Source organism: Nesoenas mayeri (genome assembly GCF_963082525.1).
Source record: "Nesoenas mayeri genome assembly, chromosome: 14".
NCBI lineage: Eukaryota > Metazoa > Chordata > Aves > Columbiformes > Columbidae > Nesoenas > Nesoenas mayeri.
Genome location: NC_137556.1, coordinates 16,698,956 through 16,721,200, shown reverse-complemented (window position 1 = coordinate 16,721,200; position 22,245 = coordinate 16,698,956). Strand labels below are relative to the sequence as shown.

The 22,245-nt window shown below is 50.0% G+C and overlaps 1 protein-coding gene across 1 annotated transcript in view; it reads right to left on the bottom strand.

The window, feature by feature from the left end:
- Positions 1-2,562: 2,562 nt before the first annotated feature.
- PFDN1 (prefoldin subunit 1) overlaps positions 2,563-22,245 on the bottom strand; it is a gene marked incomplete at its 5' end in the record, with an annotated part of 29,542 nt that continues 9,859 nt past the window's right edge. The window contains 2 exons of the mRNA XM_080353102.1: positions 2,563-2,829; positions 18,438-18,522. Coding sequence (XP_080209228.1) covers positions 2,746-2,829; positions 18,438-18,522 — 169 coding nt within the window. The 3' untranslated portion in view covers positions 2,563-2,745. The remainder of the gene's footprint in view (positions 2,830-18,437; positions 18,523-22,245) is intronic.

Here is a 22,245-nt window from a genome sequence, read left to right as displayed (position 1 = left end):
TTGTTTGCAGAACAGAAGGGAAACTTGTGGCTCATCACCACAGGGGCTGGTTCCTGCCCACGGCCCTGGCTCCCTGCTCTTCTCCCGCCCTTGGGAGCAAAACCCGTCCTGATGGGTGGATAGGTATTGGCTTTGCTGTGTGTTCCCTGAAGATCACCTGGCAATCCTGCACCCTTTTGTAGCAGTGTCCCTTGGTTTGTGTACGCTGCATTCAGCCTCTGCTCCTGCATCAGCTCAGGTCCAGTATCCCAGCGCAAGGGAACCGATGCAGGGACAGGGCTGAGCTGTGCCCTGCAGGGCAGGGACGTGGCTGCCGTGCTGCAAGGCTTTCACAGGCCTCACAAGGCACATCGATGGGTTCCTCTGTGCTTTTTTGCTGGGAGTTGTGCCCAGCTGGGTGCTTGCTGCTTCTGGTACACCCCTGCAGTTTTGGGGCTCTGTTCTGGGGCAAGATGATCTGGTTTGGCTTGATGAGGGTCCCTGGCAGCAGCCTGTCCCAGGAGCCCTCAAGCCCCTTGCGTGGGGCTGCCCCCCTGCAGGCTGCAGCCCAAGGTCTGCTCCGGGCACCCATAAGCTCCCTGCCCTGGGAATGGTCACTGTCGCCTCTCCGGCAGCTCAGCAGCCGTCGGGGCTCAGGAGGGCGGCCCCGGCTCACCCCGCCTTGGCATGGGGGTAAAGTGAGGCGACTGTTCAGCTGCCCCTGCCTGGCTGCCACCTCTCCGTCCCACCAGTCCCTCGTGCCAGCGTGGGGGTCAGCACACCCAGCCTGCTGGCTGCTCCCAGCAATGGCCCTGCTGGCCGCCAGGTGAGCCCACAGCCCTGAGCAACAGGCTGGTTCTTGCTCTGCTCAGGTAGGAGCAGGAGCTGGTCTAGGGCCATTTGCTCCCAGTGTGGGAAGGGGCGAGGACTTGGGTTTGCTGCTCTCTGTCTTCTGCTCTGGCACCCATCACAAGCAGCACACAGTCCTCAGTGCCACAGTGCCTGCGCCTGGGGACATGGAGGGAATAACCCATCTTTCCTGCCCCACCAGAAGGGCTGTCTGGAGTTCTAGCTGCCCGGGTGCCAGCTGCCTGGGGCTGTGAGGGAAACCAGGCTCAGCGCCAGAGAAGAGGGGGCTCCACCAGTCCAGTGCGCCTGGGCACTGCCTGTCCAGTTGCAGCGCAAGGGCTGGGCAGGGGTGGCGCTCAGCCCAGCCCGGTGCACCCCGGCCCCTGCTGCGGGGATGCCCCGGCTGCTGAGCCCGGCTATGGGCTGATCCTCACTGCCCAGGACAAGAGTGGGTGGACACCTGGTCCGAGACCCGCCTCCTTCCCCCACATTTGCACCTTCACTTGGTGCTGCCAGGCACCAGGGCCAAGGTTGGGAAGCAAACGTGGCCCTTCATGGTCAGTTACGGGATAAAGCACCTCTGCACACCCACACAGGAGCTCGGGGACACCCAGTGGGAGGGGAGCCCAAGTAACACCCAGGGTCTGTTAGGCTCCCACAGCCCCAACCACCAGCCTGGAGGAGCACACGGGCACGGGGCAGGCAGGAACCCGACCCAAGGACACTGGCGGCACAGACAGCTGTGCAGGGCCTTTTCCCAGGGTTGGCCCTACAGAGCCACAGCCCCGTGTCCCATGGCTGACCCACGGCAGCTCTCCAGATCGCCCTTTGGAAGACAGGGTTGATGTCTGGTGGTGAAAGGCTGGAGCAGGGACAAGCTGTTCGGGATTACACAGGAACTGCTATGGGATGTCTAGTGGAGGACCCTAAGGCAGAGGTATAGATGATTTTGGGAGGAACAACTGTGAAAAAATAGTGATGTAAGGGGATGAAAGGACCATTTGGGTGTAAATGACCAGCTGGTCAGTACATTTGTGCAGCACCCGGTCAGCAGAGTGTGTCCAGTTTTACTAAATTCCACTTACACCGTCCTGGGCGAGGACTCCGCACTGAGCGTGCATGTCTGTGTGAGGTGTGAGGGGACCAGATCAGACGTGGCAGTGACCACAGACGTGCGGCACAGGCTCAGCAGACAAGCTGGAGCAACCGGTGAGCGGGTGAGGCGGCCTGGGAGCTGGGGGCAGCGGACGAAGGTCCAGCCCAGAGTGGGACAGTGGCCACGTGTCCACCAGGCGAGAGCACGGGGGTGCCAGCAATGGGACCTGCAAGCTCCTGCCTGGCTCCAGGATCCCCAGGAGCTGCAAGGGAGAGACAGGGCTGGTGCACTGCGAGCACGAAGCACAGGGTGGCACTGGCCCTCCACAGGCTCACTGCTGCGCTGGGGCTCTGCCAGGCCCGTGTGCAAGGAGGGAACCAGGGCCTGTCCCTGCTGAGACAGAACAAGTGACCACCTGCATAAGCCCAGAGGTGCCAGTGATGGGCTCTGCCCGCCTCCCTGCTGCAGCTTCACCAGCCCGCTCCAGCAGAACAAGGCAGTGAGCCTCCCCAGTGGCCAGGAGCACACGGGCTCTTTCTGGAGGGCAAGGGCTACAGCTGCTTTAAAGTGAAGCAGAATTCCCTCAAGGGCCCCCCACCCCAACTCCCACCACCGCCTCCTCTCTCCATCAAACTCACACAGGGAGAGCAGCTGCTGAGACACCGAGGGGGCAGGCACACGAGCTCAGGCCCCGCGGACGAGTTTTATTGAAACTGCTGGAGAATGGAGCTCGTGCAGCTGGGCAGCAGTGAGCAGCGTGCAGGCAGAGCTGCCCAAAACCACCCAGAGGGTGCTGGGGAGGCCTGGGGGCAACCGCCCAGCTACTGCGCCCTTCGCGCCATCAGCATTTCCCGGATGTTATCTTCTGCTTCCTTCACGCTCCGCTCCAGGTACGACTTCTTCTGCTGCAAGGCAGAAATCCCAGAGGAGAGTTAAGGTCCGCGCTGGTGCTGACAGCACGTGCGGAGCCGCTGGGGCAGCGCAGAGCTGCAAGCAGCCTCATGGGGATACGCGCGACCCTGCGAGCTTCCCAGGGCAGGACAGCGGTTACTCATTTCCAGAGGCATCCTGGAAGTGTTAAATATTAACACTGGGCAACGTTTAACACAGACTTCAAATTTTGTTCCCACTGAAACTTCTCCTTGGAACTAACAGGGTTGTTGCAACAGCAGAGCTACAAAAAGTGGGGTACATTAACCACAGAGGGGCAGGAAAATGAAATCAGGTCTTGTAACACTGGGAGCCTAGAGAGGAATTAACATGCTACGGCCTCCTTACAGAGACAACAGCAAAATCCTTTTGCACTTGGGTAAAAAGGGCTCTTCTCAGCTGAGCCAGTTTTCTAAATCCTCCTTTCCATCCAAAATTCCCTGGCATCATCACCACATACACACGGTGGTGGCTCCTTAAACAGCTTTAATGAGGCTGCGCTTGGCAGGGCAGCAGCCCAAAGCTGTGCATCCCAACATAGGAATTCTGCATGCAGCATTTTTTCCTTCTAGTCTGGGTGCTGACAAAGCAGGGGGCTTTTGTGTGGGCCAGAGGATACTGCCCCAGCCAGCTGGTGCTCCCCCGCCAGCCTCCCCTGCTGGGACACACAACTGAAGGAAAATCCACCCGCACACAGGACAGCCCTGCTGCCATCACTCCCCATCTATCCGCTCGCAGCAGACCTGCAGTAACACTTGTGCACACTCAGCTGAAATGCCCGTGCCATGAGGACATCTCTTCTAGCCTCACTGCTAAGTACTAAAGGGCTTTTGTCTGAACAGTAAAGGTTGCTAGCGACAGCTAGGGCCGTGGGTACACCAAAGGGCTCCTTGTCCCTCTCACGCGGTCCCTCTTGCTTACAAGAGCTGCTTTTCAGGAAACCACTAGGAAAGGAGGCGCAGCGGGGGTTCCCACTGCCGGCAACTTGCTGACGCACGAGCAGCACTCCTGCCACCGCCAGCCCTTCTCACGCTGCCCGGACAGACGCTGGGGATGTCACATCTAAGGAACCAATCTGAAGGCTGCACGAGGAGACAGGTCACATAAAACCTGCGTATGCCTGAGCTCCTCCTCACTCTGTTGAATTCCATGTGTTCATTTATTACTAAAACATTTTTTAATGCAATCAATTTATGAAATGGTTCTGGCTCCCTGCCCCTGACAATGAGGGACCCTGAGCACTAACGTGGTGCACAGGTGCATTCACGGCTGTCACAGCCCAGACACAGGGCTGCTGCATGGCAGAGGGACATGATTTAATGCCATTTCTTAAGCACCACCTGCAGCCCCAGGCAGCTGAGGATTCAGGGAAATTGTATTTCCTTCAATCACTCTCCATGGTCATGTAGCTTCTGGGGCAAGAGGGTCTGGGCTGGTCCTGATGCTTTTACCCCTTTCTTCCATGAGTCAGCTGCAGGGAGACTGATTTCCAAGCTTAAGGAGCATCCCTTGAGCATCAAGGGAAACCTGCAGCTGGGGGCTGCAAACTTGTGAGCTCTCCTGCAGGCACAGCAGCTGGCGCTCACTCCAAATAACAGCCCGGAGCAAGGAGGGGCGAGGAGCAGATGGCCACTGCATTTTCTGAGACAGTGTACGTCTCTGAGGAGCTGAGGCTTCAGTTTTGCTTTGGTAACCACAGGAGAAAGAGCAGCAGCTTGCGTGCAAACCCCTCCTCACCGCTATTACTGGGGTCTAGACAGGAAACTCCATCTCTCCCTGGTCGCCTTCCCGGGGAGCAGCGCTGTGAGCAGGCGGGCTGACACACCGCCAGCCACACCAGCTCTGCCAGAGATCTGGCAGCCCGGAGCCCACGCCGGAGGCTGCTCTGCTCCGCCAGGCTGGCGGTCCCCGCTCCCTGTGGCCTGAACACCGCCACAGCCACCAACTCACGTGTCCACGATGACTGGCAGCCCTAGACAACCCCACGTGCTCTGACCCCACGTTCTGGCTGCTAGGTTTTACATCACCACCCAGTTAGCTGCATATATTTTCCTGTGAAGGTGCGTTCGCTGCTTCAAATGTTAATTCTCTGTTGGCCATGCCACGGCAAGTGCAGCTAGCAGGGAATTTCCAGTGCAATGCCAGAACTGTACTGCTGGGTTCGGTCCCTCAGGAAATCAAAGGTGCTGCTCTCTGCAGCACCTGCTGTTACTTCCACACCAGTAACTCCAGTCAGGACCCCAACAGGACAGGGCAGCACACTGTCCCTGCACAGCAAGCCACACAACCTACAAGCTGCAGATCGAGAGCCCCAACCTGCTCCCCACACCAGCAGTGTCGTACACTGCCCCCACCCACCCACCCACCCGTTCCTGGCCAGACAAGGTGGTTACTCAAACCAGCAAGAGATAGCATGGCCTGAGTCATGGACTCTCAGGGCAGGACTGAGAAAGGAGACTTGCTCTGGGAAGGTGACGGGGTAAAGGTGACACAGAAAAGCCTGAACTCCCAGCACACAATCAGGACCACGCTCTGCAGGGCAGACGGGCAGTGCCACAGGGTGCTGGGGTCTCCCCAGCAGTTGCATGGAGAGCGCGGCCAGGCAGGAAGGGGAAAACACAGACAGTGCAGTGGGAAGGGGCTGTTTTGTCAGCAGCTGGGCAAGTGCAGCCTCCTGGTTCACGGCCACCACATCCACTTGCTAGATATTTATTTACCACACTGCAAAATACACTTTGAGTGTCACAGAATCCCAGAATGTCAGGGGTTGGAAGGGCCCTGGAAAGCTCATCTAGTGCAATCCCCCCATGGAGCAGGAACACCCAGATGAGGTTACACAGGAAGGTGTCCAGGCGGGTTGGGATGTCTGCACAGAAGGAGACTCCACAACCTCCCTGGGCAGCCTGGGCCAGGCTCTGCCACCCTCATCAGGAACAAGTTTCTTCTCATCTTTAAATGGAACCTCTTGTGTTCCAGTTTGCACCCATTGTCCCTTGTCCTGTCACTGGTTGTCACCAGAAGAGCCTGGCTCCATCCTCCTGACACTCCCCCTTTCCATATTGATCCCGATGAATGAGTCCCCCCTCAGTGTCCTCTTGTCCAGCTCCAGAGCCCCAGCTCCCTCAGCCTTTCCTCACACGGGAGATGCTCCACTCCCTTCAGCATCTTGGTGGCTGCGCTGGACTCTCTCCAGCAGTTCCCTGTCCTGCTGGAACTGAGGGGCCACAACTGGACACAAGATTCCAGGTGTGGTCTCCCCAAGGCAGAGCAGAGGGGCAGGAGAACCTCTCTGACCTACTGACCACCCCCTTCTAACACACCCCAGGTACCATTGGCTTCCTGGCCACAAGGGCCCAGTGCTGGCTCATGGTCACCCTGCTGTCCCCAGGACCCCCAGGTCCCTTTCCCCTACACTGCTCTCTAATAGGTCATTCCCCAACTTACACTGGAGTCGAAACATAAGAGGCACAGCTTGTGAACACCTGCTTGGCCAGGGCAGTGCGTGCACCTCTCCTGCAGCCACCCCACAGCTTTCGGAAACGCCACTTCGTTTGCATGACTCATGCACAGTAACTCTCACACAAGGAGTAATGACCCAAGGTTCTAAGCAGCCTCTCCATCACAGACAGGAGGAAGGGGAGACGGGGGACACCTCAGAGGTGGCTGAAGCAATGTGAGAAGGCAGCAGGATTTGCTGGTACAGAGCTCCAGGCAGGCAAGACGCTTCACACGTGCTCAAATCAAGGCAGCTGCCCTGCTCCAGCACAGGACGAGCTCCTGCACCCTCACTTGTTCCCACCATGCTACAGGTTGAGAAATAAATGGGAAAAAGCCCCAAACAAGTAATTGCTGTTGGTTTTGCTTTCACATTCAACTAGCAAAGTTCTATGAAAACATCATGAAAATTCTGAGACCTAAAGCAGACTACTTTGCTGTTGGGTATTATGACCAAGGATTCCCCACATTTCTAAGGGTAAACCTGTTTTAATTCTTACTTTTCTCATCTATTTTCATGTGCTTCTAAAACTAACCTCAATATTTGATGTTATCTTGTAGAAAAAAGTAATACACCGGTTCTCATCCAACCCCTTATTTGTGGTGACAGCCTCCCTGTACCCACACAGGAAGGGCACTGACATCTGCACTGGGACACAAGACAAACACACGGATACTGCAACAGGCTAGCGAGGTCTGGACCACATCCAGAACAGCTGATAGGGCGAAAAACTGCAGAAGATGCCCCCAAAAAGCCAGTGCTGTCAAGGTCTCCCAGCCCGTAGTTTTATAATTCTTTTAAACTAATCCCGCTGCCAACAGCCACCTTCGCCAGCCAGCAAGGGCTGCAGGACAAACCACAGCCCCGATGATTTGTCTGAACTAGCCCAAAAGGAAATGTCCTTGACCTAAATCTGCTTTCCGGAAGCCGGTTTGCCATGCTAATGGCTGCCTGGCACCAGGACAGATGGCAACAAGCGATGGCCACAAACTCTTCTTTGGGCAGCAGAGCCAACCCCACCAGCTGGACCTCCCAGCACTCCTGGGGCTCTGAGGTTCTCCTGCACCTGACCACAAATGATGCCACCAAGCCTGGCCCCTTCTATCCCCTCCGAGTTGCCCCATCATTTCTCCTGTATACAAAGCACAAGCTCTGGGAAGCAGCAGCTTGATGAGCCCCAGCCAGGGGCTGTGTAGAGCAGCCACCCCTTACCGCGCACGCTTCTTACTGGTGAGCACAGAGCCTGTGCCCTGGCACTGCTGGTTACGGCAAACCAACACCACAAACGCTCACCCAAGCACTGTCCCTTACCACGTCTCTCCCTTGTACTTCGCTCCCTGTCATGAGCAAAACTTGTGCCCTGACCCGCTCCGCACTATTTGGTTTTGGCAGCAGCTGCGGAAATACTAGATTTAATGCAAATACAATTACAGCTCACACCCCGAAAAAGAAAAGGGGTTGTGGTTAAGAGAGGTGGCCTGTGGCCTTTTGACACGGCGGGAAGCCACCTCATCCTCAAGCCTTCCACCTCCAGTCCCACCGCATCACAGAGCCAGCGAGACCGGTGCTTTGCTGGAGAAGCACGATGACGCACCCAGACCTCACATTCCTGGCAGATTAAAGAGCCGGCATCGCAGATTCCACAGCAAGAAAAAACCATTAATCAGCTCCTCTCAGACGGGCTTTCGATGATCAGAGCAACATAATTCCCCCAGCACTGTGACTCAGACGCATTTGCCTTCAGAGAGAGCCTGGCAGCCAGACCCAGGTGTCCCAGAGCCTGTCGGGGGTGGCAGTTCAGCCCGGTGTTGCGCAGGGTGCACGTGTAGCCCAAAGAGCCAGAACGGCACTTCTGCTCTCAGCAGGACACCAATGCAGGGCAGCCACAGCTTATTCACGCTGCGTTACGCCTTGCACTCACAGGTGAATTTCCCGTTTCAAGTAGCGGTTTCTCATTCAACATCTACTCCTTTTGCTCTTCAAATTCCACTTCTCCCTCTTCACCTCAGCAAGAGAAAAAGAGCTTCAACCCCTGACCTGAAAACACAAATACGCTTAAACCCAAACAAAAATGTTTCCATGGAAATTTAAGGATCTGGTATTGGAACATGCCTTCTCATCTCAACTTTTTTTTAAAAAAACAAAGAACTACAAACTGTTTTTCTACAAACTGGTTTTACATCCAGCTTGTGAGGACAAAACAGGCTGGCAGATTCCCTGGCAGAGAAAACCACCTGCCCCACAGCGCGCAACGTGCTTGGCCACCAGCCACCACATGCTGGCATCCCACTACTTGCGCTTAGAAGGTTTTCGTCGAGGAACGCTGCGGAGTCTTCAGGCATGACCCAGTGCCTCAAATAGGAGCCCTGATACAGCTCATCTTGTGACACTGTCTCAATAAATCTGCTAGCCGAGAGTTTCTGTATCTCCCGAAGTTAACCCAGGTCATTTTTGGCATTCCTCAAGGGCTCTGTGTGCGCACTCTTTGGGAAAGTGATCAGCAGAACCTGAGACAGAGCTGGGAGCACACACTTGTCTGGGGAAGGATCTTCCCCGAGAGGAAAGCAAAAGCGTGAGCTGCTCCTCGCTCCCAAGGCCAACACCCCTGTTTTGGTGGCTGGAATTGCCCGAACCCCCTTGCTGGAGAACAGCACATCAAGCCGTCATCACACACATCGTGGGCAAGGAAAACAGTTTGGTCAGCCTGAGATCACAGGCAATGATGCGCCTAGGGTGTGCGCTCTGTTTAACAGGATTCCACTTGGAACCCATCAGGGGGAAGGAGGTGACCTGCTGAACAGCCCACGGCTGCTGCTGCTTCGGGAGAACAGCAGTGGGCAGCCCCACGCCCTAAGGAGTCCACCCAGCACCCGTCCTCACCCAGGGCAACACTGTGGCACACACGCACACATCGGGAATTACCACACTACAGCAACCACCAAATATTTAGATACACTTCAAGACTTCCCAAGCAGAGTTACTGCTCTCAGGAAGTTGCCCGGAGTTTGCTCAAGAGTGAGTGAACTGCAATAGGAAGGGAGCCCAGCTGGTTTCTGACGACAGCTGCTTACAGAAGCACGATGATACCATTTACCTAAGAGAAGTGATGATTCAGATCCCTGGGTTTTCCCTTAGCCATTCTTTCCAGAAGGTAACGGGGGCTCTTGGTCAGTTCAAAACCATCTGGATTAGAGTGAAGAAAGACATCAAGCATACAAGTGCACTTGCCAACTGAGGAGGATCTTTAGAGGCACCTTCCTAAAGAACTGCTGGTGCAAATCCCCTTCCATCATACATCCATCCTACCTAGAACACAACCAGCGGCGCCTCCCCATCATTATCGTAGCACCCTGACGCTCTGAGAAAGCCAATTTGGAAAAGCACCTGCTGCTTGCATACTTGGTACCAAGGGAGGCTATTTTCAAGAGAAGAAAGGGCAATGTAGATGCTGAACATGATGTTAACTACTAAAGAATCAAACCTACTGGGAGCCTTTCAGTAGGTGGCAGCAGAAATATATTATCAACTCAGTGGATTCCTTTACAGACACCTCTTCTTCGCAAAATTACCCACTTAGAGTGGTTTTTGGAGGCACGTTGCTTCAGGTCAGATGCTGCACCCTATACAGACTTTGGACAGTAGAGGCAGGTCAAACACAGATGCTGGGGAGGGGAAACTCACCCAGATTCCAAAACCCCCTATGTTTTGCTTTGGTGGAAGTTTCCTGCACCAAAGTGCCTCTTGCAAAATGTGTTAAGTTCCCTAATTCGGTGCTTTGGTTTCTACGGCCCTGCAGAGCCAGTACAGCTCATCAGAACACCTTCTAGCAATGTGGCTTTTGCAAAGCCATCCCACACCTTTCCACTCTCACAGTCCTGGCCAAATGAGGCCATTTTAAAAGAAAAAATTTCAGACTCAACAAATCAGCAATAAAACCATGATGTAAACTCCCAGCTAACCAGCATCCCCCTTAATTCGGCTGCCTGGCAGGCAGAAAGCAGCCACATCCCCGCTGGGAACACATTACGGAGGGAGGGAGCGGCCGTGACAGCCACCCCGCATACCTGGCGAGCAAGGTGCGGCTTTACAAAGCTGACTCAGGGCTGGGTCAGGTCTACACGCAGGAGCACGCTTTCCAAATAATCGTTTCCTGTTCTCCCCAGGCCAGATGGAGGAGATGGGGCAGGAGGAAGGTTTATCGGGCACGGATAATCCCCCTCCCAGAGCTGCTCAGCATAAAGGGCAGCAACAAGCGAGCGCATAGGGCTGGTGACTAAGGCAAGGACAGCGGCACTGGGTTGGTGACTAACCATTACTCATGCAAGGAGGAATTTGGAGAGGGACCCGCGTCCAGCTCGGCTCTCTGCTTTGGATAGTTCCGCAGCCATAAGCACAAAAGAGAGCTTTGTCATTTTATACCAGGGTCTGATTCACTGTCAAAGACTGATTTATCTACCAACTTTGTGTTTAAATGATTTCAGTGTAATCATAAGAGCAGCTTAATGCTAATCGGAGAAAACAAGCAACGTTTTCAGACCCAGACAACTAAATGTAGGCTCCTGGATGGACAAAATCATTTAGATGCAGCAGTAGTGGTTTTTTTAATTAACACATAACATATATCACTTTCACCTGGATTACAAAGGAATATGAGCAATGTTTGCTTGAAAAGCTTTTTCAAATTAGGTTTTTTTAATTGGAGGAATCCTCCCCTTCAAAAGATCCCAACACAAGTTCAGGGGTACATTTATTTTGAAAGCATCTCTATAACTAGATCATAGAGGATTCAAAAGGAAGCAACCAACACCCATGTTAATTATTCTCCTGTTTTTTTAAAATCTACAATTACCCACCTAAAAATAAAGGTAGAAACAGTGAAAATAAGGAGTCATCAAATTCCAGTTCTCCCTCGGTGAAGCCCTTGCCCTCTCAGCTGGTTTGTATGCTTACTCTGCAGTCTGCAGTGCAGGGAAGACTAACAAAGAATTACTAATTAAGCAGCTGCTTGCAAAAATCTGGGATTTTGGAAACTTAGTGGGGTGAATGGCTGCTCCAGCCGAAAGATCCGGCCAAATCAGCATCACCCACAACCGCTCTTCACAAAAATGTGGCGAGATGTTAAAGTTTTCATAAGCCATCCCAGGTCTAAACCAGTGGAAGATCCTTTCAGAGAGCTGGGAATCCCCTCTTAAATGTGATGATTTCTTCTTTCAGTGCCTCTAAGATTACATCATGTTTTGCAACCAGTGACTTGTGCACTGCCTAACATAGGACAAGCTTCTTACGCAATTCTCAAAGCGGAACATATTCTTATTGGAGCTTTATCTAACAAACCTACCGCAGGAATCAGAACCAGTCTTTGAAAAATTACACCTTTCTTGTGATTACTGAAAAGCATTTGTTCCTTTTTAGAGCTGCAAGGTGCTAGTTGCACAGTCAACTTTCATTTATCTGGGATGAGAGACGATGCAGTTTGGATAAAAGAGAAACAGCATAACGTGCACGCTAAGTTAGGCTGCAGGAATGCAATGGTGTCCTCACTTTTGACAAGTGACAATAACACTGTTAGGCTTGTAACGTGAAGTAGTAAGTTAAGCCAGTGATTCATTACAGCCTCAAAAGCAAGAAATAAGGCCTGTTATTCATGTTACCATCAGCACAGTCAGTTTAGAGGACAGAAAGAATTAGAGCAGCATTAGCTATGCCCCAGTTCCTCCAGTATTTACCTAAAATTTGTATGGCCCCAGTCCAATGACAGAGGCCTCCTCCATAAAGAATTATTCTGTCCTGATAGTGTTAGCTCTGTGTCCATTACACTCTTAAGCTTCTCACCGTTTTATTATTTTAAATCCTATTTTTCCTCGTTGCTGAGAGTACTTTTCATTGAATTAGAATTAGAATGCAGATTTTCCTCCCTGTAAGGCAGCCAGACCCATAGGGAAAAAAAGAGTTTCAGCTACTCCCTTGTTCAAACAAGCATCACCAGAGAGGGCAGAGCGGTGCTGACAGCTCCGTCATGCCTGTGGATGCTCCCCAGGTGACAGCGAGCTCAGGCAGGCAGCCAGACCACCCGTGTCCTCAAAAAGCAAGCCAAGACTGCCAAGACTCCAGCTCTGCAGCCTGAAAAGCCGGAGCAAGCCCTTAGTGAAGGCACAGACTCAGGCCTGGATGACGGAAGCCAACAGAGCCAAGATGAAACACATTTCCCAGGAACGTCACCAAGTCCAGATGTCCACGCCCAGAAGGATCTTCCCAGACACCTGCAGCTGCCTTGGGCACCCAAAGCCATGCAAGATGAAGAAGCTTAAGGCCACTGCGTGGCTGGTTGTCGCAGGGGGCCTGGTGAGGCTCCATGCTCACGTTCACACCAATCTCCATCATTTGTGGAGCTCCCACAGCTTCCTCCTAAAAGCCCCATGCAAGTCCAAATGCTAGCTGTTAAGGTCACTTCCATACTCCACATCGGGCGTCCAGCCTCCCCACTACAGCGAGCAGAGGGAGATCACCTCTAGGAACAAGTGACCCTCCAGATGTATTTATTGTCTCTCTTAAGTTCAGAGAACATCTGGACTCCTGACTCATAGAGGGCAAGGGAGAGTTAATGAAACTCCGATGTGTGATTCAGGGGCAAGAGGAGGAGGAGATACCACCACTCTGAATTCTCAAATATCAGATACTGTGGGGAGAACGGGAAACAAAGGAGGGAAAAACAAACAAACAAACCCCAGCGCACATCACACCACCTTCCAGGACAAGCAAATTGAGAAAATAAAAATCAATCTGCTCTCCAGCAACATCTCAAATCTGCAAACGAGCCATGCCAAAGGAGTTTTGTACAGGCAGCAAATCATGATTGCGGCCAAGCCGCCAGGTTGCACGGATGGTTGTGGCTTAGAGCAGAGGCAGCTGGAACATCAGTGGGGCTGACACCAAAACGGGGACTGACTTTGTCCATGCACACGCTTAGAAATAAGGGGTAGCTTCATGACCACATGTGTTTAAAATCATGTCCTCAGTACGTGCGTGTATGCCAGCAATGGAATGAGAGAACAGCACACTCATCCAAAGTAAAATCTGCTCCAGGCTAAAGCACAGAAGACTATTCTTGAGGCTTCCCCTCTCCAAAGCAAATAAGAGCATTCCTTATTTTCCCCTGTTTATTTAAAAAGCCCACCGCACATTCCTGGGCACTGGTCTATCCCAAGCCAACCATGGGATGAGAGCTTCGATGCTGTAAATCCCAGGAAGAAACTGATCTATCTTGGGAACAGCCTAACAATTGTTACCTTCTGATGGTCAATTAGTGGCCTGCAAAGCGCACCACAAATCTCAAGGGACTTGTTTTCCTCTCATTAAAGTCACCCTCAGAACTGGCCTCCACGGTGATGATTTAGACATAAAAAACGAAGAGCCGTTCATAGAGTGGTCGCAGGAGCACGCGGCCACACGGAGCAGGTCTATCCCAGCCATTCCTGCTCGCAGAACATCCGCTCCCAGGATCGGGCCCTTCTCCCCAGCCACACCTCGCCTGCTTAACATCTTTGTTCCCACAGGGTATGAAAAAACTGTTGTGGCAACCAGAGCTGCCCAGTCGACTCATGAAGAAGGGGGCACCACCATTACACCTCAGGGCTGCAGCAAAGCCATTTTAAAGCTCCTAGAGAAAGAAGATTGGAGAAACGGAAGCCACAGCATGAGCAAGTTTGCAGTCAAGCAGCACCAGGGAAGAAGTCAGTTGTCACCTCTGATGGCTGGTCACCGTAAGGCACCGCAGCACAGTCACCTTTTAACTTTACCAGGAAGGAGCCCTGCAACACCATCTAAGCCTTTAAACACAAAGCACAGCGCTGTTTGAGAACAGAGTGTTTGTTTCTCTACCGTGAACAAGAGCAAAAAAGTTTTATATGTGCGATAGGGCAATTGCACGTTGCATTTCAGAGATCACACAATGAATTTCTGAATTAGAAATCAAGCACTTAGGTATAGATCGCCCAATTGTTATTTTGTACTCCAGGCAGTCAAAGAAGAAAACAACCAACCCTTTATCTCTGCAGCAGTAAACTTCCAGTCTCCCACAACCGTGTGGAAGAATTGCCTGGGAAACAGGCACACAACAATGTTGTGGTCGGAGTTTCAAACAGAAATCCAGTTCAACAAGACAGCTGAAGGTTGGTTTTGCCCTTTTCACATAGGAGCTAAATTCAGTGGCACACAGTAGTCAGAGCTGCCCAGCAGAGCCTCCTCCTTATTTGTTATTTTTAGCAATTTAGTCTGACAACGCCTGACAACTAAACATGCTGAATATAGCAGGAGAGAAGGGGACTACCAGATATTATCAGAGAAAACACAGCAATAATCACTTTCTCCACCCCTAACGAAGAATCAATTTTCCATGTCTTTATAACATCATAGAGTTTGTTCTTTTTAAAATGCCACATTTAAAAACAGAATCCATCTAGCTCTACAATGGAAACGGATAACGTTTCCTGAAACAAAGCATTGTTCCACCCCTCACATATCATGTTTCCTTACAAACAAGGGAAGAAAAACATTACTTGGTTTTTCTCCTAATACTGCACAAACATTGCTGAGCTAAAAAGAGTCTGTGCTCATCCCTTTAGAATGCTTTCAAAATAGATTTAACACATACCCCTGGTACTGTGAAACACAACAAGAATTTGATAGTATCAGGACTGGAAAAATCCAATTGCTACTACTAAGCAGGACGCTTCCCGTGCCAGTATGTGAGCGAGTCTGTGCCATCAATCCCCGCTAGATCCAAGCAGGTTTTTGTAAGCCTCGCTTGCAAAGCCTTTAAGCAGGCATGTGTGTTTTGCCTGCAAGCTTGGGCAGTCTATTTGGATTCCAAATGATTATATACAGCTAGTGAAATTAGGAATGCTACATATGTACGTATATGTATTCACGTTCACACCTTAGCCGTAACACAAAGGGTAAAGCTCCCTTGCTTTTTTGCAGAGTAATGGACTGGCTGTGTATTTACCCCTCATCCACATCCACACCCTTAGGTGTTTCCACAGAGTTCTCACTGAGCACATCCAATGCAGATTCCAGACAAGTCTTATTTTCCCAGCCTTGTACAAAGCCAGGTCTGGTTCCCCTTGCTGCTTTGCCGTGTGATGAGCAGCAGGGACGACCAAACTAGGAGTATCACATCAATTTTGTGGTGCTGCCTTGAAAAAGGCAACGCATCGCTTCAGCAGCAGAGGAGCCCAAGAGAGGGGAAAGGGAATAACTGCAATCATGCATTGCAATGGAGACTATCAGAGCAGGGATAAAAGAAGCTTTCAAACCAGATGCAAAACGCCTCAGTGTTTTCAAAGTTCACTCTGCCAGCTGTGAACCTCGGGAAACCCATCTCCCATCTCTGAAGCAGGTTAAAGCCCACATGTGCACAAATGGTCAGCACTCAGGAGCTCTTCTTGCATCAACACTGGATGGATTTACCGAAGAGCTTAGCAGTGAACCTAGACTGCTGTGCTGTGCTCCTATGCAAACAGCACCAAGCTCGTGCTGAAAGCATCGCTCAAAATCAGGCTTGTATCAAAAACATGCATTCCACAATACCTTGGCAACAGTGTCGTAATAGCAAAGCATAATTGACTCAAGCTCATACTACATGAGTACCCAGATCAGCCACACCATGTGGATACTGAAGGATTGCCATGACCAGCTTGACTCAACTATGCAAAGTGCGAAATGTGAATAGGTAATAAAGTAGTTAACAATGTAAAATATAAACCTAAGCTTTCAAATTCTTCCACTTTTAATAATGGATGGAGGGAAGTTCAAACCTATCTTGGTTTAATATTTGCTTTACAACGATGCAGTGGAAGCACAAGGTCACAAAGTTTCACATTCTTTCCTGCCTCTGTCACAACTTGTTTTCAGGACAGCAAAATCCCCTACTCCTGTGATAAGTGCTCTCTGACTTGGACCCAGGTATTTCCCCTGAAATCTCAGTTTCCAGCAGTTGTTAGTCTGTCTAAGAGTTTGTCCTCTTCCGCAGGGAATCCCAAGCCTAAGGAAAATCCTTTCCACAAAACTGCCAGCCAGCTGGAAGCAGAGTAGTTAAAAGATCATAGAATTGTTTTGGTTAGAAGAGACCCTCAAGATCAACAAATCCAACCATTAACCCAACACTGGCTCTAAACCAAGGGCCCTGAGAACCTCATCTCCACGTCTCTTCAACCCCTCCAGGGATGATGATTCCACCACTTCTCTGCTGGACTTGAATGTTCACTCAAAACAAACTGCTGAAAGTTTTGGCAATCTGAGCCCTACTATCCACACTTAAAAAGAAAACCCAACCTTCCCATTCCCAGCGCCTTTTGAGGCAGTCATTATTGCTGGGAACTTCAGTGGTCACAACCGGAGACTCAAGCAACAGGGAGCTACAAAGTACAAAAACACATTTGCAAAGCAGCCAGCTCTGGGGCTTTGGGTAATAATGGCAAAGGTTATAATTTTGGGGTGAATTCCATCCATTCTGCTGAACTCAGCAACCAGAAAGTTCAGGGGGTAAGATCATTCCCCACCAGGAGCAGGAAGAAACTGAAATGCACAGCTGAAGGGCACAGTAGCCAAAAAGCTGACCATGGTCCCATGGACCCGATGGACAGTTTGTGAACAGGGGCTGCCAACCACACTCCAGTCACTTCCCAGGCCAAACGTGCCACTGTGAAGTTCTCCAACCCCAGCCCCAGGGCTGTCCTTCTGCAAAGCCACTGGCATCTGGGATGGCTCTAGAGTCGCCAGGATACAATGACATTTATCATATAACCATAAAAATGACTGTGCCTTGTCCGAATTAACACCACCATAAATATCTAGCCTACACATGGACTACACGTTTTCCCTCCACAGAAAAACTTCTCATGGACAGAAACACAAAACCCCTTAGTATCTGGCACAGAAAACACTCCAGGCAACACAACATATGGTGATGTGCTTGCCCTACAGCTTCCCAGGTAAGCTGAGTTTTAAGGAGGAATTAGAAAAAATACAAACTCTGTTTGTGCTTTAGTGTGAGTAGGACACAATAGAGACAGAACTGCACAGGTCTGAGTAGGTTGGAGCACTGGCTTCCTACTCCTGCTTGTCCCTACTTAGTTGGTCCGCACGTTCACTTTCTCCAAAACATTAACAGGTGATAAGCAGCTTGACATAACTCGGTCTTTTCCTTTCCTGTCATTCCTCAAAAACCAAGGAAGAGGGTTTTGTATTAATTACATTATTGGGGCATTAAGAAAAAAAATACACTAACAACCTTGGAAAAGTACATTTTGAACATCTTCTCCGAAGAACTGTAAGCTGTACACATAGTCACTAGGAGATAATCAAGATTCACTAGATAACTTGTTGAACATTGGAACTTGCACAGACACTAAATACATATTTCCTAGATGTTCTTCTGTGCCTTGAATACCCAAGCGAGATAAACATAAGAACACAGAAGTGCTCTGACCACATTGTCGAAACAACGTCCCATCTCCCCCCAGATCCGGTCTGCAACAGCAGCCACGAGCAGATGCCCAGAGCAGAGTGTAAAGACAGGGCAGGCGTACACAGAACTTCCTCATCGTACTTTCCCAGCCTCCAGACATTTTTAGCTCAGGACTTCCTGAGCAGGATGCTATTTCTACATATTTGGTAATTCTCAATGGATTTCTCTTCCATGAATTTGTGCAATTGTTCTGAGCCAGTGTAAACTTTTAATAAGCACGGCACTGGCGGAGCTTCACACCACCTATCTGCTGCAAATAACCACACTAACATCATTTTGCTAGTTTTAAACCCTGTTCCTACTAATCTTATTTGAATCTCTCACCCCTAGATTTAATATCAGGACACAGAGCAAACAATCCATCCCTACTGGGGTTGTAGATCTAACAAAGAAACCAAGCGACATGAATTACTTGTAGGTTACTCGTAACAGGCGCTATTTTCACCTAGTTACAATCCTTCTGAATGAAAAGTACCAGATAAAAACAAGGGATGTAGCAAACAGCATCTTGTTGACCTTCAATGTTCTACTTTCAGCATCATTATCTGCCAAAAACTTACCTCTAATTCCTTAATTTTCTCTTCAGCTATTCTCTGTTTTTCTAAGAGCTGATTATGAATCACTCCTTTAGACTGAAGAATAAACCTACAAGTGAAAAATAAGAGACAGACAACTGTTGGATATGTTTTACATCTGTTGTACACCGAGCTGCACACCAAGTTAAACTACAGTGACCTCTGCAAAGCATTTGTCCTCAACCCGCACGTTCTGGCCAGAAGCAGAAGTTGCTACGATGGCTCACACTGACCACCCCGCTGGCCTCAAGGGTTTGACCTCACCCATGACGGGGGAGGAAGAAAAGGGATGCACGCAGATCTCCCTCTATCATCCAGTGTCCTTGAATGATTCGAAAGCCGTTCTTGCACACAGCCAGCAAGGAGAGTCTGTCACCACGTGCCTTCAAAGGGATCTAAAGCAGTTGATGGCATATAGTCAAGGAAGCTCCTTTCAACAGGTAAAAGCCATTCATTACCACTTTAGTGCTCACAAGCTAAACAAACCCGCACAATAAAAACAAAGCTTCCTACAAAGAAAGGCTGACAGACCTGGCTCAGAAAAGGTCTCTCTGCAGCCTTTCAATATATAAAAGGAGCTTATAAGTAAGACAGAGAGAGAGTTTTTACTAGTGCCTATAGTTACAGGACCAGGGATAATGGTTTTAAGTTGAAAGACGGGAGTGTTAGACTGGGCATAAGGAAGAAATGGTTTACAATGAGGGGGGTGAGACACTGGGACAGGTTGCCCAGGGAAGCTGTGGTGCCTCATCCCTGGAAGTGTTCAAGGCCAGGCTGGACAGGGCACAGAGCAACCTGACCCAGGACAGATGTCCCTGTCCATGGCAGGGGATTGGACTGGATGGTCTGTGAAGGTCCATTCTAAACCAAACCCTTCTGTGGTTTGATGATACAGAGCCCGGTGCTTCCACCAGAAACACAGAGCCATGGTACACTTGCTTTTACTTTAGCTTTCACAGCTCCCACTGCTCAGGGCTTGTCTTTAACACACTCTCACTGACCCCCAAATTCCCAGGCTTTCTACATTCAGAGGGTTTTTCTGTGGTGTGGGAAGCAGTTGTTTTTAACTGAAATTGCAGCCACTGGTTTCCACTTGTTCTGGTTTTTAATTGCCAAATGGATTTGAAAGATGCACCCATAGCATCTCAGTCACGGCAATCCTGCTCACCAGCGTGCAAAAAGCTGCCTGACTTGCTCAGAAGAGCCTCTAAAGGAGCAGCAGCATCCAAAGCAGCTCTCCAGCACGTGGCACTGGCATCCCGCAAAGAGGTAAAGGACAACTAAGTTCAAATGAATTTTAGGAACCATCCATGGTTGTTTTTCATCCTTCCAGACATAAAGAATGTAAAAGCCGCAGATTCACCCCTTCCCAACTTAGAAAGTCCCTCAGGGGATTTAAAAGGAGCCTCCACGGGTCATACCAATGAGGTCAAGGTCTCCCTCCAGCACCAACTAGGGTCAATGTCTTCCTGCCAGGTGACAAGAGCTCATGCTCGAACAGTTAAAATGGGCAGCTTTAGACAGGGCAGAATCAGGGTGCATTCCTTGTCTGCTACAGACAAATCTGAAATCAGTTTGTAGTGCCATCTCCCATGACAAATGACATTATTGACATGCTTGCTCGAGGCCTGGTAAACACAAATGTGGATCTACCACTTAGCTTTAAACTCAGCATAACCTGCATCAGCAACACAACAGACAAAAGGAAAACTACCTGCCACATGCATTCCTGAAACACATGGGAGCAGAACTGCAGTTAACTGTAACGGGTTTCCAATTAAAAGTCTCTTTGGTGCTACTATTAACTGCACTTACCAATCGCTTCCTCCTCCCACTTCTCTCCTTGTTCCACTTCACCTCCTCTTTTCTACAGTAACTTCCACTATGTATTTTTATGTCACAAAGTTCTCAAATCTCTCATTTCTTCCCAATCTTAGCTCATGCTTGTTACTGGTGCCATCTTTGTTCTATGCCTGCTCCTGTTCTTCACAACACAGCTCACTCACGCTCACTGTTCCCTCAATCCCCCCTTCCCATTAGGTGCCCCCACATTTACACAGCGATGACGCTTCCAGGTCCCAGCATACAACAGCCCAATGAAATAAGTTTTGTGACAATCAAGTCCATGATCACCCTTTTATGACAGGGGAGTTATTTACATTGCTATTAGATGCAGAGCCTGGATCCAGCCAGAGAAGAGCTACTTTTCAGGACCACCAGCAACCATGTCACTCTGACGCTCTTCCCTTGAGCCTGTGATACCAGAAGGAACGAACTTCAGCCTTCACACACGCATCCCCTGTAGGTTTTGGGGTGAAGACTAAAGTTCTGCCTTGCTTCTGCAGTAGCTGCCATTAGTGAAAAAAAATCAAAGCTGCAAGATGCCCTCGGTAAAAGAAAAAAAGCCCATCGCTCCTTTCCCACGTGCCAGCTTCCCTGCACCGGTGTGTGCATATGAACGTTTCCTTAATTATTTCCTTTTCTTGTGGGGGCAGCCAAGAAGAATAGAATACCTTCTCATGTGCTTCCCCAAACTGTACAGCAACACCAATTCTTTTGGTTTCACTGATGCCCTGGTCTAAGAAACAAACACCATCACTACTGGAGCGCTTTTGCCCATGCTACAGCTGGGAAGGTCCCTGCTGGGCTACAGGTGCTGGCTGAGAGCTGCTACAGGCACGAAAAACCTTCAAACAAACGGCTGACCTCACTTCTATTCTGCAAATGTCAACAGAAGTCATCGGGGAAAACATCCTCCCTCCCACCATACTCTGGCAGACATGCAACAGCAAATTAAACTTGGATAGTTGAAGTTAGCACTGACAAGGCTTATGCAGACAGCTGGGCACAAATACAACCACATTAGTGTTATTTGCTATAAAATAGTGGGCTGGAACCCATGTCCCTTCACACACTGGCTCAGAAGCAAGTCAAGTGCCCTTGACTTGGCCAGCAGCATGCTTCAGAAGGTCTTCACCAGTATGGGCTTCCAGCCACCCAGTTTAATTCCCTGCCACAAGACCAATTTTCTGAAAGCTGAAGCTATGAATCCACATCCACAGTTAACTACTTAAATCTGTGGCTTCAACGTCCAACATCAGGAGGGCTCAAAAAACTCGATGTTTTAGCTTCTAGCCTGGGAGACACATTATGGAGATCCTGGCCAAAGTTTTTACCTAAGGAAATAACATGGTTTATGGCAGCGCTTGGAAAAAGCAGCAGCTTGTTTTGCGCATTAAGTAAGAGGTGCTGCAGGGCACTTGTAATAAAACACAGTTTAAATTTAATCTGGATTTCATTCTCCAATTACCTTAAGTAAAACACCAACTTGATAACTTTTTTTTCTCCTCACCAAGCTGAAGAAACATGGCTGTGCCATTCTGCTGCTTGGTTTTAGTTAAATGTGTTTATCTTATTTATGAATTTTTAAGCTCATGAAAGAACCATGGGAGGTTCTAAGGACAGAGTTCTTCCCTGAGTTGGTGAACAAGCCTGTCAAACACATGAACTTCATTTACCACCTAGAGGTACACCACCAGCTGAGAACTGGCCCCACATCAGAGAGCTGAGAAGCCACTTTCTGCTCCATGACACTGAGCTTGGCATATGACACAACTAACACTAACCCCTTGGTGCAGATGAGCACTGAAGAGCTGCCTCCTCAGATTGCTCTGCTGAAGCCCATCACAGGAGGCTCCACGTTCTGAGAGTTTGTATGTCGAACTCGGATGGCTTAAGTATCAATAGTCCACAGAAGACGAGCAGCAAACCAAATCCTCTTCCAGATGAGTTC